This window comes from Alosa pseudoharengus, unplaced genomic scaffold, assembly GCF_046254945.1.
Source record: "Alosa pseudoharengus isolate Yale_2024_CS ecotype anadromous, Long Island Sound unplaced genomic scaffold, YU_APseudo_1.1 YU_APseudo_1.1_scf_9, whole genome shotgun sequence".
Taxonomy (NCBI): domain Eukaryota; kingdom Metazoa; phylum Chordata; class Actinopteri; order Clupeiformes; family Clupeidae; genus Alosa; species Alosa pseudoharengus.
This window is the reverse complement of record NW_027468881.1, coordinates 4,227,501-4,240,000: the sequence shown is the minus strand read 5'-3', so window position 1 is coordinate 4,240,000 and position 12,500 is coordinate 4,227,501. Positions and strand designations below refer to the sequence as shown.

The 12,500-nt window shown below is 45.6% G+C and overlaps 1 protein-coding gene across 1 annotated transcript in view; it reads left to right on the top strand.

Annotated features, from left to right (window-relative positions):
- rimkla (ribosomal modification protein rimK-like family member A) overlaps positions 1 to 10,407 on the top strand; it is a 22,294-nt gene extending 11,887 nt beyond the window's left edge. Inside the window, exons 3-4 of the mRNA XM_076276767.1 lie at positions 6,584 to 6,787; positions 6,954 to 10,407. Of these exons, the coding sequence (XP_076132882.1) occupies positions 6,584 to 6,787; positions 6,954 to 7,480 (731 nt within the window). The 3' untranslated portion in view covers positions 7,481 to 10,407. The remainder of the gene's footprint in view (positions 1 to 6,583; positions 6,788 to 6,953) is intronic.
- The last annotated feature ends 2,093 nt before the right edge of the window (positions 10,408 to 12,500 follow it).

Sequence of the window (12,500 nt, the reverse complement as noted above, 5' to 3'; positions counted from 1 at the left end):
TAGCAACCCTGTGCTGATCAGCTCTGTCTGTCTCATCAATCAGCCTCCAACCCCCACAATCAATTACAGCCAGTCTGATCACCCTCGTCCAGCAGCGTCAACACACACACCCAGATCAATGAGCCCCCCCCCCCCAGAGCTCCAATGCCTCACGTCTCCTGGGAACCTGCAGCTGCCTGTAGTCAGGAATGACAGGAATGACTGGTAGTTTGCCCCAGGGGCAAATTCAAGAAAGAGCAAGATGATATAGCAGCTTCGAGCAACAGCAGTAGCACTCCACCAACCGTCATAACGTCTCAGTAACAGCATGCCACATAAGCAGCCCTGGAGAACAGCCCAGTGAGCTCAGTCATAGGTGTATTCCACCCCTATATACAACACATCATATTTAAGTGCAGTGAATGTATATGCATAGTATAGTACATATATACATCACACAAGTGCCCATGCTTCCTGTGCTTAGTGGAGTAAGCATCCGGCTACACCATTACAGTAGTCCAGCTACACCATTACAGTAGTCCAGTTACACCATTACAATAGTCCAGTTACACCATTACACCATTACAGTAGTCCAGCTACACAATTACACCATTACAGTAGTCCAGTTACACCATTACAGTAGTCCAGCTACACCATTACAGTAATTCAGCTACACACTAGAATTAGTAGAACTGGTGTTCCGTAGTTACAGCACTTAGCCGCCACTAGAATCAGTAGAACTGGCTACACCAGACGTTACAGCGCCACTCACATTCGGATGAGGGGGGGTGATCCCTCTTTTCTCCCTTTTTTCCGCTCTTTCTATCATTTTCTCTCTCTCTCTCTTTCTTTCTCTCTCTTTGTCTCTGTCTATCCTGCTGACTGGAATAGTAAATGTGTTGTTGTTTGTTGTTTTTGTTTGTCCGTAATCTGGGCCAGTCTGGGTGGGGGGTCAGCATCAGCAGCGATACATGAGACAGAAATGCACAGAGACAGAGAGAGAGAGAAAAGATGAACAAAGAGATAGAAAGAGAGAGAGAGGGAGAGAGAGTGTAAGAGAGTGTGTGTGTGTGAGAGAGAGAAAGCAAGAGAGTGAGGGGGAGAGAAGAGTGAGAGACAGTGGGAGAGAGGAAGAGAGGGAGAGAGAGTGTGTGAGAGAGGGGAGGGGTGACACACATGGGAGGGGCAACCAAGCCCCAGGCCACCCTCTTTATGTAACCAGTCTAGAGGGAGGGGTTTGGAGTGTGTGTGTGTGTGTGTCTGTGTGCGTGTGTGTGTGTGTGTGCGCGCGCACACGCGCGCGCAGGGAAGAACAATCCTCATGACCAGTGAAACACACACACACACACACACACACACACACACACGGTCTCCCCCCTCTGTCTCTCTGTGAGGAGACTGCTGGTTTTTGGGAAGGTCATTAGTACACAGCACATCTGTTCAGCTCACTAAAGCCCAGGATAACGGATTCCATCACACACACACACAGATCCAGTTACACTCTCTCACACACACACTCATCCATTTTCAGATTGTTTCTTGTCTCCTGATAGTATTGCATTAGCCTATTTTCCGGTTTTGTTTTCCTGACCTAAGATAATCTCACACACACTAACACACAGTCATACATCTCTCCCGTTTACTCAAACACACATATTCACACTCGTAAAAACAAACAAACACAAACAATATTCAAACTCTTTAAAACAAACATATTGCTGCTCACAATGGGAGCTCCAGGTTGTGAACTGTGTGTGTGTGTGTGTGTGTGTGTGTGTGTGTGTGTGTGCGTGCGTGATAAACTGATAGCGGTGCTGTCATCCACACCAGCTGGTGAGATGGAGGAAGTTCTCTAACTGCACTTCACAAGGCTGATTTAAAACACAGTTAACTAACAACTAATAACTGCAAAAGGAGTAACAAGGTGTGTGTTTCTTTGGGCATATAGCTAGTGGTGTGTGTGAGACATGTGTGAGTGACCTGACAGACCTGTGCGGGTATTGTTGGGTGTATTTTACAGACTTGTTTTGAGTGTGTGTGTGTGTGTGTCTCACCTCTGTGTCCACGAGCGTTCTTCACCACCACAGGGTATCCGAGAGGCTCAGCCTCATCAATCATCTTACGGAAGTTGTCGTGTCCTCCTGCACACACACACACACACACACACACCATACATACCATTAATGGAGACGTATCAAATAATTAGTTTGGCACATCCTCATAGAATTCCACACTAGCTTCTGAGCATGGGCTTTAGCACGCACACACACACACACACACAGGGCTGGGCGATATGGCTGAAAACTGTATCATGATAGAAGTGTTTCATATCAGTCTATCGATAATTACTGATTTTTTTTTTTACCTATTTGAAATAAGGACCAGGAGGGGGAAAAAATCAATTTAAACACTTTTATTTTAAACTTAACCTTCCTCTGATTTAAACCACCTCAGTTATCAATGAAGGCAAACAGGGAAAATAAATGTCAACACAATCATAAAAAAACACTCAAATAAATAAATGTAGGCCTACACATAAGTCTGAATGAAAATTAAAATCACAATGAACACTGAACAATTAGATTAATCTCTTCATATTACAGTGTTTTCCTGTGGGATATGTATAATATTAATGAATTACATTATAATTATATATAATATTATATTAATAGAACATTATATTATTATCAGAGTTGCCAACCCTCACACATTGGATTGGCGTGAGAGCGCGTGGAGCCAATCAAATGAATAGATAGATAGATAGATAGATAGATACTTTATTGATCCACAGGGAAAATTCAAGGTCACGGTAGCATACAGACAACACACACACACACATTCACTAACAGCAGAAAGTAATTAAAAGTATATAATATAAAAACACAACTAAGCAATAAGGACAGTAGAAGATAAATATATACTAAATATACTAAAATACAAATTATACTAAATAACACAATTGTAAAAAAAACAGTATCCACATAGTGGGTGATTAATCAAACGAGATGCGCTTGCAATGACCGAGGCAGGGACTGAGCCTGTGATTCTCTGTGCATAAGGTAAGGTAAGGTAAGGTGCTCTGTGTGAATGAGTGTCATGGTGATGGTGCAAATGAGTAAGTCAAACAGTGCAAGAATAAAGTCTATATATCTATTAGAGTTGGATGTCTCGAGACCGGTCTTGGTCTCAAGACCACTTTTACGTGGTTTCGGTCTTGTCACAGTCTCGACCGTCTTTGGTCTTGTCTTGGTCTCGGATCCCTCTGTCTTGTCTTGGTCTTGCGGTCTCAGGTCAACATAGTGGTTGGGAGATTTGCAACAAATAATGTCCATGATACAAAACATAACATCCGATAATGCAACATTAAATTATTTAGCCTTTCACGCCCTTCAAATGCAACCAATCAATGACATCCATATATTTTGGTGTGATTAAGAAACTGGCGCTCATCCAATCAAAAGACGGAAGTGTAGCCAGTAGGGCTGTCACTTTACGTTCGAAAATCGATTGCACAATCGATTGGACCAAACAACACAAGTTTCGAAAACTAAAATAGGGAATCGATTTTAACCAAATATGTACACTATTAATTTTAAACAAATTAAACAAATAAAAGAGGATAGATGTAACAAAATTCACAAACAAAAATATAAGAATAAAGAATTCCGAAGTGCAGTAAGCATTGCGAAAGCTAAAAAGAAAATTCCCACCAATTTTACGCACTGGAAACAGCTGTTTCAATCAGCTGCTGTGCTGCTCGTGTTTCGAGGAAAACGCGATCAACCTGTGGGACATGAGAGACGAGTGATAGGCCCTAATAACTTGAGGAGTTCGATGTGGAAGTACTTCGGATTTTTGGTATATCAAACTATGGAGAAGAACAAAGCGGTAGGCTATGCAAACTGCAATCGAGTTCTACGTAGGCGAAATTTGTTTGACATTTCTAATCGTAAACACAGACACAGCTACGTTGAAGCCTGCAGCAGTACTGCAAAACTTCACGCCAATAAATCATCAGAAATATTGCTGGCTTGCATCTACAAGCGCCCTCTTCTGTGGATTGGCCTATATTTGCTGTTGAAAATGGAAACGTCTTTAGACATGAAAAATCAATTTTACAATCGATTCAATGAACAATTATGTCTCAAAAATCGAACAGGATTTTTTTCACAAAAGTGACAGCGCTAGTAGCCAGTGCGAAACGTTAGGTTTACGTCGTAGCTGTCAGTCTCAGTCAGACCCAGTAATAATAATGTCAGTGAATTCCGCCATCATTACATTTGCAGTCCAGGGGTAAGAAAGAAGCATTCTGCAAAATGCAAGTTTTTTTTTTGGTCTCGGTCTTGGTCTCGGTCTCGTCTCGACTTTGTCTTGGTCTTGACTCAGTCTGTCTTGGCCTTGGTCTCGTCTTGGTCTCGGTCTTGATACCCTCTGGTCTTGGTAGTGTCTTGGTCTCGGTTTAGGCGGTCTTGACTACAAGTCTAATATCTAACTATATTAAGGAAGGTATAAGTGTGGTCACAGTTCGGCTGAGGGGTTGTGCATATGTGCTAATATAGCACGCAAACAGTGAGGCAGAAGACAGTGGTAAAAAGTGGCTAGTGGACAGACAGTTCAAGACATGGAGGTAAAAGAATGAATCTTACGGCCAATGCCTGAGAGTTGGCAGCTCTGATTATTATATAAACTACTGATATTTTATATGATTATTTAATCATGACCGCACACTTTCCAGATATTGAAAAAAATTGTGCCGCGTGCTAATGATGCTAACCGGATTTAGTAGCAATGGTGAAATGGTGAACAGAGAACAATACAACAATACAATACAATACAACATTTTGATATTGACCTCAATCCGTCAAAAAAGTGAGCACAAGGCCAGAATGATGGCAAAGAATCGTTCCTGCCTCAAAACGCAGATTGCTGCTAAAAAGGTGCAGTCTAGAATCATTGTGGAGACATGGAGAGGCTTGGTAGGCATTATAAGAACCATTTTGAGAGTTATGAATGCAAATAAAAATGTTTGCACTGATTATTTAAAAAGGGTATGAATCATTTTGGACTTGCCATTTTTCATAAAAATGTTTTAAAACATTGTCTTACAACCTTTAGCCATGTGGCATTGTCATTTTCAGTCAGGACAAACATATTGGTCAAGAGAAAATCAACATTTTTGCCAGGGGTATGATTAGTTTTGTTCTTAACTGTATATTGCCATCGTTGTATTGCCCAGCCCTACACATACATACGTATCTCTATAAGACTAGGAGTGTACCATCAATAGTTATTTCAGAGTCAACCAGGATGTGATGCAAGACACACACACACACACACACAGCAGTCTTTTACTCATTAACGCGTATTTGCTGACGCATTCACTCACTTCAAGATTAAACATCCTTCCTTCTAATCACCCCTCTTGCACACACACACACACACACACACACACACACACACACAGACAGACACACACACACACACACACACACAAACACACACTCCTCTGTGTGACGCTGTATTAATTAGACCCACTGCTGACATTCTCAATGGTCAGTGTGAAAAACACTCTGCTCTTAAATTTGGCACCAAACACACACACACACACTTACAAACGCACACACACAACCACGCAAGCACACAAACACATAAATGCACATACACTGAAAAAAAAAAAATATATATATATATATATATATATATAGATGCGATATGTAAGTGCACATGCAAACATGTATGTAAATGCACACGCGCACACACACAGACACACACGAGAATGGAACATTTCAAAGGCATTAGTTCTACAGCCTGACCAGCTTTCAGTGTAGTCAAAATGAACAGTCTACAGCTTCACACACACACTATTTTCAGTATGCAAACATATACTTGTGGCACCCTGATAGCTGGAGATGCTTCTGATCGCTTTTTCCCTCTTTACCCCCTCTCTCTACACCTCCTTATCTCCCTCTCTCTCTACCTCTCCCTCTGTGTCTCTCTCCCCCCATCTCTACTTCTTTCTGTCTACCTCTCTCAATCTACCTTTTTATGTCTGTTTCTTTCCCTCCCTCTCTCCCTTCACCATTTTTTCTGTCTACCTCTCTTTTACTCCTCCCTCTTACCTCGTGTTCATCTCCCTCTCTCTCTCCTCTGATCTCTATATCTTCAATCTCTACTGTTAATTTCTTTCTCTCTCTCTCTCTATCCCTCCTTCCCTGTTGTCTCTCCATCTTCAATCTCTACTGTTAATCTCTCTCTCCCTCTGACCTCTCTGCACAATGGTGTTTTAAGCCCCCAACATTGTCTTCCAGGGTTAGGTGCCTTGAAGTCGACAGTGGGGGCCTAAAACACCATCAAGCGATCTCTCGTCATCTTCTCTACTCCCCTGTCTCTTATATTAATCTCTCTCTTTTTCTCCATCCATCTCTCTCTCTCTTTGTTCTCTCTTAATCTTCTCTACTCCTCCGTCTCTTCTGTTAATCTCTCTTTCTCCATCTCTCTCTTTCTCCATCCATCTCTCTCTCTCTCTCTGATCTCTCTCCATCTTCTCTACTCCTCCGTCTCTTATATTAATATTAATCTCTCTCTTTTTCTCCGTCCTGTGCAGGTAAGGCGGTGTTCCTGGCGCGGGATAAGCAGCACCTGTCGGACCTGTGTCACCTGATCCGCCACGAGGCTCCGTACCTGTTCCAGGAGTATGTGCGCGAGTCGCACGGCCGAGACGTCCGGGTGGTGCTGGTTGGAGGCCGCGTCATCGGCTCCATGCTGCGCTGCTCCACCGACGGACGCATGCAGAGCAACTGCTCCCTCGGTGAGTGGGGTCACTCATGTGGAATATCTGCTGCCTGCATGACATTTGGTCAGCTGTGACCATAACTAGAGCCAGTCCTGTGTTCAGTTTCAGAATATTTCTCTGTTATTGTAGATCCATGTGTACTTGTATGAGTGCTGACGTGTGTGTGTGTGTGTGTGTGCAGGCGGCGTGGGCATGATGTGCCCTCTGAGTGAGCAGGGCAAGCAGCTGGCCGTGCAGGTGTCCAACATCCTGGGCATGGACGTGTGCGGCATCGACCTGCTCCAGCTCAACGACGGCTCCTTCTTGGTGTGCGAGGCCAACGCCAACGTGGGCTTCATCGCCTTCGACCAGGCCTGCGGGCTGGACGTGGCGGGCATCGTGGCCGACTACGCCCTCTCGCTCCTGCCCAGCCGCCTGCTCACGCGCAAGATGTCGCTGCTCTCCGTGGTGTCCTGCGCCAGCGAGACGGGCAGCGAGCCCGAGGGGTGTGCCCTGCCCCTCCCCCTGCCCCCTGGACCGCCCGAGGCCGCCGCCGAGGCAGTCTGCACCATGAGCGTGGGCTCCACGTCAAGCGAGAGCGACCCCGAGCTGGCCGAGGTGGTGCCCGGTCCACCACCACCCCCCACCTGTGCCCCACTGTCCACCGACAACCAGCCGTTCATCTACAACAACCTGCGCGCTAGCCACATCAAACTGTTGACTGAGTGAGAGTGGACGCTGGGAGATACACATACGCGCACACACACACACACACACACACACACACAAACGGGACTGGCATGGTGGAATATGCTGAAGTGCTGATCAGTAAACATTTCTGAAGGACACACTCCTAACACACACACACAAACACACAGAAGCTTTCACCATATATCATACCCAGTGTCCTAAGCAAGTCTGCAAGGTGTGAATACACATATACACACACACACACACATTCCTTGTTGTACTAACTGAGCTGAGTAGAGGGGCTGCTTCCCTGGGCGTGCGGTGCAGAGTGTGTGTGTGTTGTGGCATGGTGTGCTAGGCTATGCTAGGCTAGCTGAGCAAATCCCACTTACTCTGGATGCTGGGGTTGACACCTGCCTGGGTGAGTGCGGTACAGTGTGTGTGTGTGTGTGTGTGTGTGTGTGTGTGTGTGTGTGTGAGTTCCTCTGGATGGGGCTGCTGGTGTTGACACCTCCTCCTACTCCCTGCCCAGGTGACGTGTGTTTGCCGTTTGTGTGCTGGCAGAGTGGGTCCAGGACGCCCCCTTACACACATAAACACACACACACACACACACACACACACACACACACACACACACACACACACACACACACACACACACAGCAGTCACACCACACAGATGTAGCCTTCCTACACATGCACACATACACACACACACACACCACAGATTTAGCCTACTTACACATGCACACACACACACACCATTTAAGACACACAAGATGCATTGTTAGATATTAAGTGTACATTGAGGAGTGTTAAGTAGTAGCAGAATTAGATCCCTCTTCTTCCCAAAATGGACACACACACTCACCCCTCATTTTAACCAAGCACTTTCTCACACACACTGGCCTGTCTGATCATCACAGAGGCTCTTTCTAAGCCACAACACAGCTAAATACCTCAGAACCCCACCAGACACTGCCATGCTGAAACACACACACACACACACACCTGACAGGAGCGCCGTGTCCAGACCTTTACACACCCTCCACTCAGCAGGCAGTGCTTGAAGTGGATCTAAAGACGCACACACACACACTCACACGTGTCTCTTCCAAATGATGTGGGAAGTCCTCTCCCAGACACCATCAAAGCAGCCCAGCACGCTGTTGCCAGGGCAACGCATACCCCTCTCCCCCAGGTCTGCATGGCACTCACCGCCACCAAAGCACAAGCCATCTGCCCTCAGTGTGTACGAGTGTGTGTGTGTGTGTGGCAGGCTCAGACCCAGGGAAGCAGCCCGCCTCTCCTCCATACCCCCCTACGTGACGAACCCCCTCTAGTTAGTGAGGCGTGAGATGGGCCGGGGCTGCAGACAGACAGACAGACAGATGGACAGAGAGAGAGACAGACAGAGAAGTTGCCCTGTACCATAGAGGTGGAGAGACACATTTGCCCCTCTTGCTTGTTTTTTTTTATTTTATATAATGTTCAGTGTTTTATTTTTCTTCTATTTCTCTAATTTATGGTAATTTTTTAAGGAAAAATGATTTGTGTGTGTGTGACTAATCTGTCTCAGTAAAAGAGATCTCCGCTGTGAAGATTGGCACCTGGGGGAGCGCTTTACAGCATCTGGGGACGCTTTACAGCATCTAGGGAACGCTTTGCAGCATCTGTGTGAAGGTTGGCGTCTGGGGTACGTTCACTGGACAGAGAGGAGGGTGGCACTTCCTGGGTGCCCCCTCGCCATATCCAATCAGCAGTCAGGACTCAGAGCCCCACTTGGCAGGACCAGGATGTAGTCACCTTCCATAAGGAAGCAGAAAGGACAACCAACAACCCCCCCACCCACCCTATCAGTCTGTGTTGCTCCCTAGTTGTACATGAAGTACTCTCCAGTGCTGTCCTTCCCTAGGGAAACATGATTGTTAATCTTTATCATAACCAGAAATAGATGACTCACAACATGTGTGTGTGTGTGTGTGTGTGAGCCTGGTCAGATAGAGCGAGGTGACGTTTACACACGCACACACACACACACTCAACCGAAGCCCACATCAGCTCCATATCGAACACCCTTGACTGTGTGTAGTCCTGCTGGCCAGAGAGACTCCCTCCAGCACACTAGGAGAGAACTAGTAGCTTTACTGGATAGCAGGGGTAACTAGAGGATGCTGGGAAATGTAGTTCTACAGGGCCATGATGGAAAGTGAAAAGGGAAATGAAGGAAGTTATGGTTGAGTTTTTTCTCAGTAGCACTGACATGGTGGTGGTGATCATAGTTATGCTGGGTAGTATTGGGAGAGGATTATGGGAAATGTAGTTTTACTGGGTTGCGCTACAGGAAGTAGTGAGGCACAGAGGGGACAGGGGAGGGTAGTAACACTACAGGAACAATAGAACACAACACTGCAATGCCAGCAGCACAGGAATAATAATAATTATACTATAATAATATAACGTGACACTGTCGGGTGGGCGGGACTACGGCTACAGCGCTACAGTACAAAACAAACACTGCCGGGTGAGTGGCAGGACTGCCATTCTGACTCAACACTGCCAACAGCCACGAGTGTTAGTGGGGCTACAGAGCTCAGTCAGGGTGGGGCTGGAGTGCTCCCTCGGGTTCTGACCCTCCCCACGTGCCCGACCCCGTAGCGTCCCCTGTGGTCATGACTCATTTCCCCATTGCTGCTAATGTACATTTAGTTCTATTAACCTCCTGATCTTTACAAAAGGGAATTTACATGGGACCGCCCGGGCAGAGTCCTGTGTAAGGTGCGTGAAGAGACGACCTGATTGCCAAACAAACCAACCAACCCACCCACACACTCCAAACACTCATACAAGCAATGTTGTGTAATTTGATACTAGAGAAACCAGTAGTCCTACAGTTCTAACATTGACGTTATGTGTATTGATTCTGAATACTGAGAAAAAAATGAGAATAAAAACGTTGTTTGACCGAAGACCTGTACCAGCATGGGACTCTAGACTGCTGTGGTTATTCCCGCACTACGGGCCTACAAGGGACCTGGGCCAAATCCGAGTATGTATAGAACAGGCTGAGTGTTAGAATCGTATGGAACAGCCGGAGTGTTAGGACAGTAGAGAACAGCCTGAGTGTTACAACCGTGTAGAACAGCCTGAGTGTTAGAATAGTATGGAACAGCCTGAGTGTTAAAACAGTATAGAACTGCCTGAGTGTTAGAACAGTATGGAACAGCAGGCCCGGGCTGGATAATAGGGAGAATCCCCTGTGGGCTGCTTCACTTTCACAGGAAAAGAATATTGACATAGTCTATCCTGCCCTGGTTGTGTTGATAAAGCCCATCAAAAATGCCCAGATACTGACGGGCAGATGTAGTATAGAACAAAGTGTTGGAATAGTATAGAACAGCCTGAGTGTTGGAACCGCATATAGTTGGCCGACAAATATGGGTTTTGTTAGGTGAAAAGGGATTGAAAGCAGAAACTAACAGTTACATATGTTACCATAAATCTGTCATTCTTCTCACATACTCATGAACAAGGTCCTTAAACATTTAAATAATAAAAAATGTGTAAGCCCACCTAGACCTTCTTTCAGGGAGATACTAGTCTGGAACACCATGATCACTAACATTTCATCGGTTGGCAGATTACCTGCCCAATCAGTGATGAGAGGGGATGACGCTATAGTTTCAAAATTGAACGTAGCTGCAGTAAAGGTAGTACAGCAAGGTAGGCACACATACATACATATAGGTTCCTGACTGCCAATGCTGGTTATTGTCAGTTTGTAAAGTTTAGGCGAAGTAGGAAGTAACTTTAGGAATTAGACCAGGTGCGGGGTAACGTGTCTTTTTGGGATGATAGAAGACCAGGCGCACCGCAGGCTGGGAGGATTGTCAGGAAGGTGTTACTGTAGTCGAGTCACAAGATGACCATGGCTTGTATCAGGAGTTGGGTAGCATATTGAGGTATGTTTCAGTTTCGGTTGAGTGGCTACTTTTGAAGATAGATAGATAGATAGATAGATAGATACTTTATTGATCCCTAGGGGGAGTTCAAGGTCACAGTAGCATACAGACAACATACACACACACATTCACTAACAGCAGAAAAAGTAATTAAAAGTATATAATATAAAAAACACAACTAAGCAATAAGGACTGTAAAAGATAAAGAATATACTAAATATACTAAAATACAAATTATACTAAATAAAACTTAATCTAAATCAATTCTAAAAAACAGTATCCACATAGTGGGTGATTATTCAATCAGGTGCGCTTGCAATGACTGAAGCAGGGACTGAGCCTGTGGTCCTCTGTGCATAAGGTAAGGTAAGGTGCTCTTGAGTGTCATGGTGATAGTGCAAACCAGAAACCAGATTCATTTGGTTATTCAGTGAGAAGAATTCTGAAACCTGTTTGGAGACCGCCGTTCGCTTTCTCCTCCTTTTCTCTCCTCCACTCTCTCCACCTCCTCTGCTCTCCTTCTTTCTCTCGCTGCCCAGGACTAAGTCGTCAGAAGACAAGTCATCAGCGCCGCTCCTCAACAGCCAATCACGCTGGACGGACTTAAGCTCATGAGGGCCTCATTCTGATGGCCTGCTGGCCGTACACACACACACATACTCAGTGGCCTATACAAACACACACTCAGAGGGCCGTACACACACACACACCCTCTGAGGGCCGTACGTACACACACACACACACACACCCTCTGAGGGCCGTACACACACACACTCACTCTGATGGCCATACAAACACACACACTTTCAGAGGGCCGTACAAACACACATACAGACTCTCAAAAGGCTAAAGTAGAAAAGACACACACATCACCCGCACAGCAAGCACGTACACACACACACTTCCAGGCATACAAGCACGTACACACACACACTTCCAGGACCATACAGATACACACTCTCAGAGGAACGTAGACACACACACACAGACACTTCCAGGACCATACAGATAGACACTCAGGGCTGAACAGACACACACATTCAGAGGACTGTACACTACAACACACACACACACACACACATACTCTCAAGAGG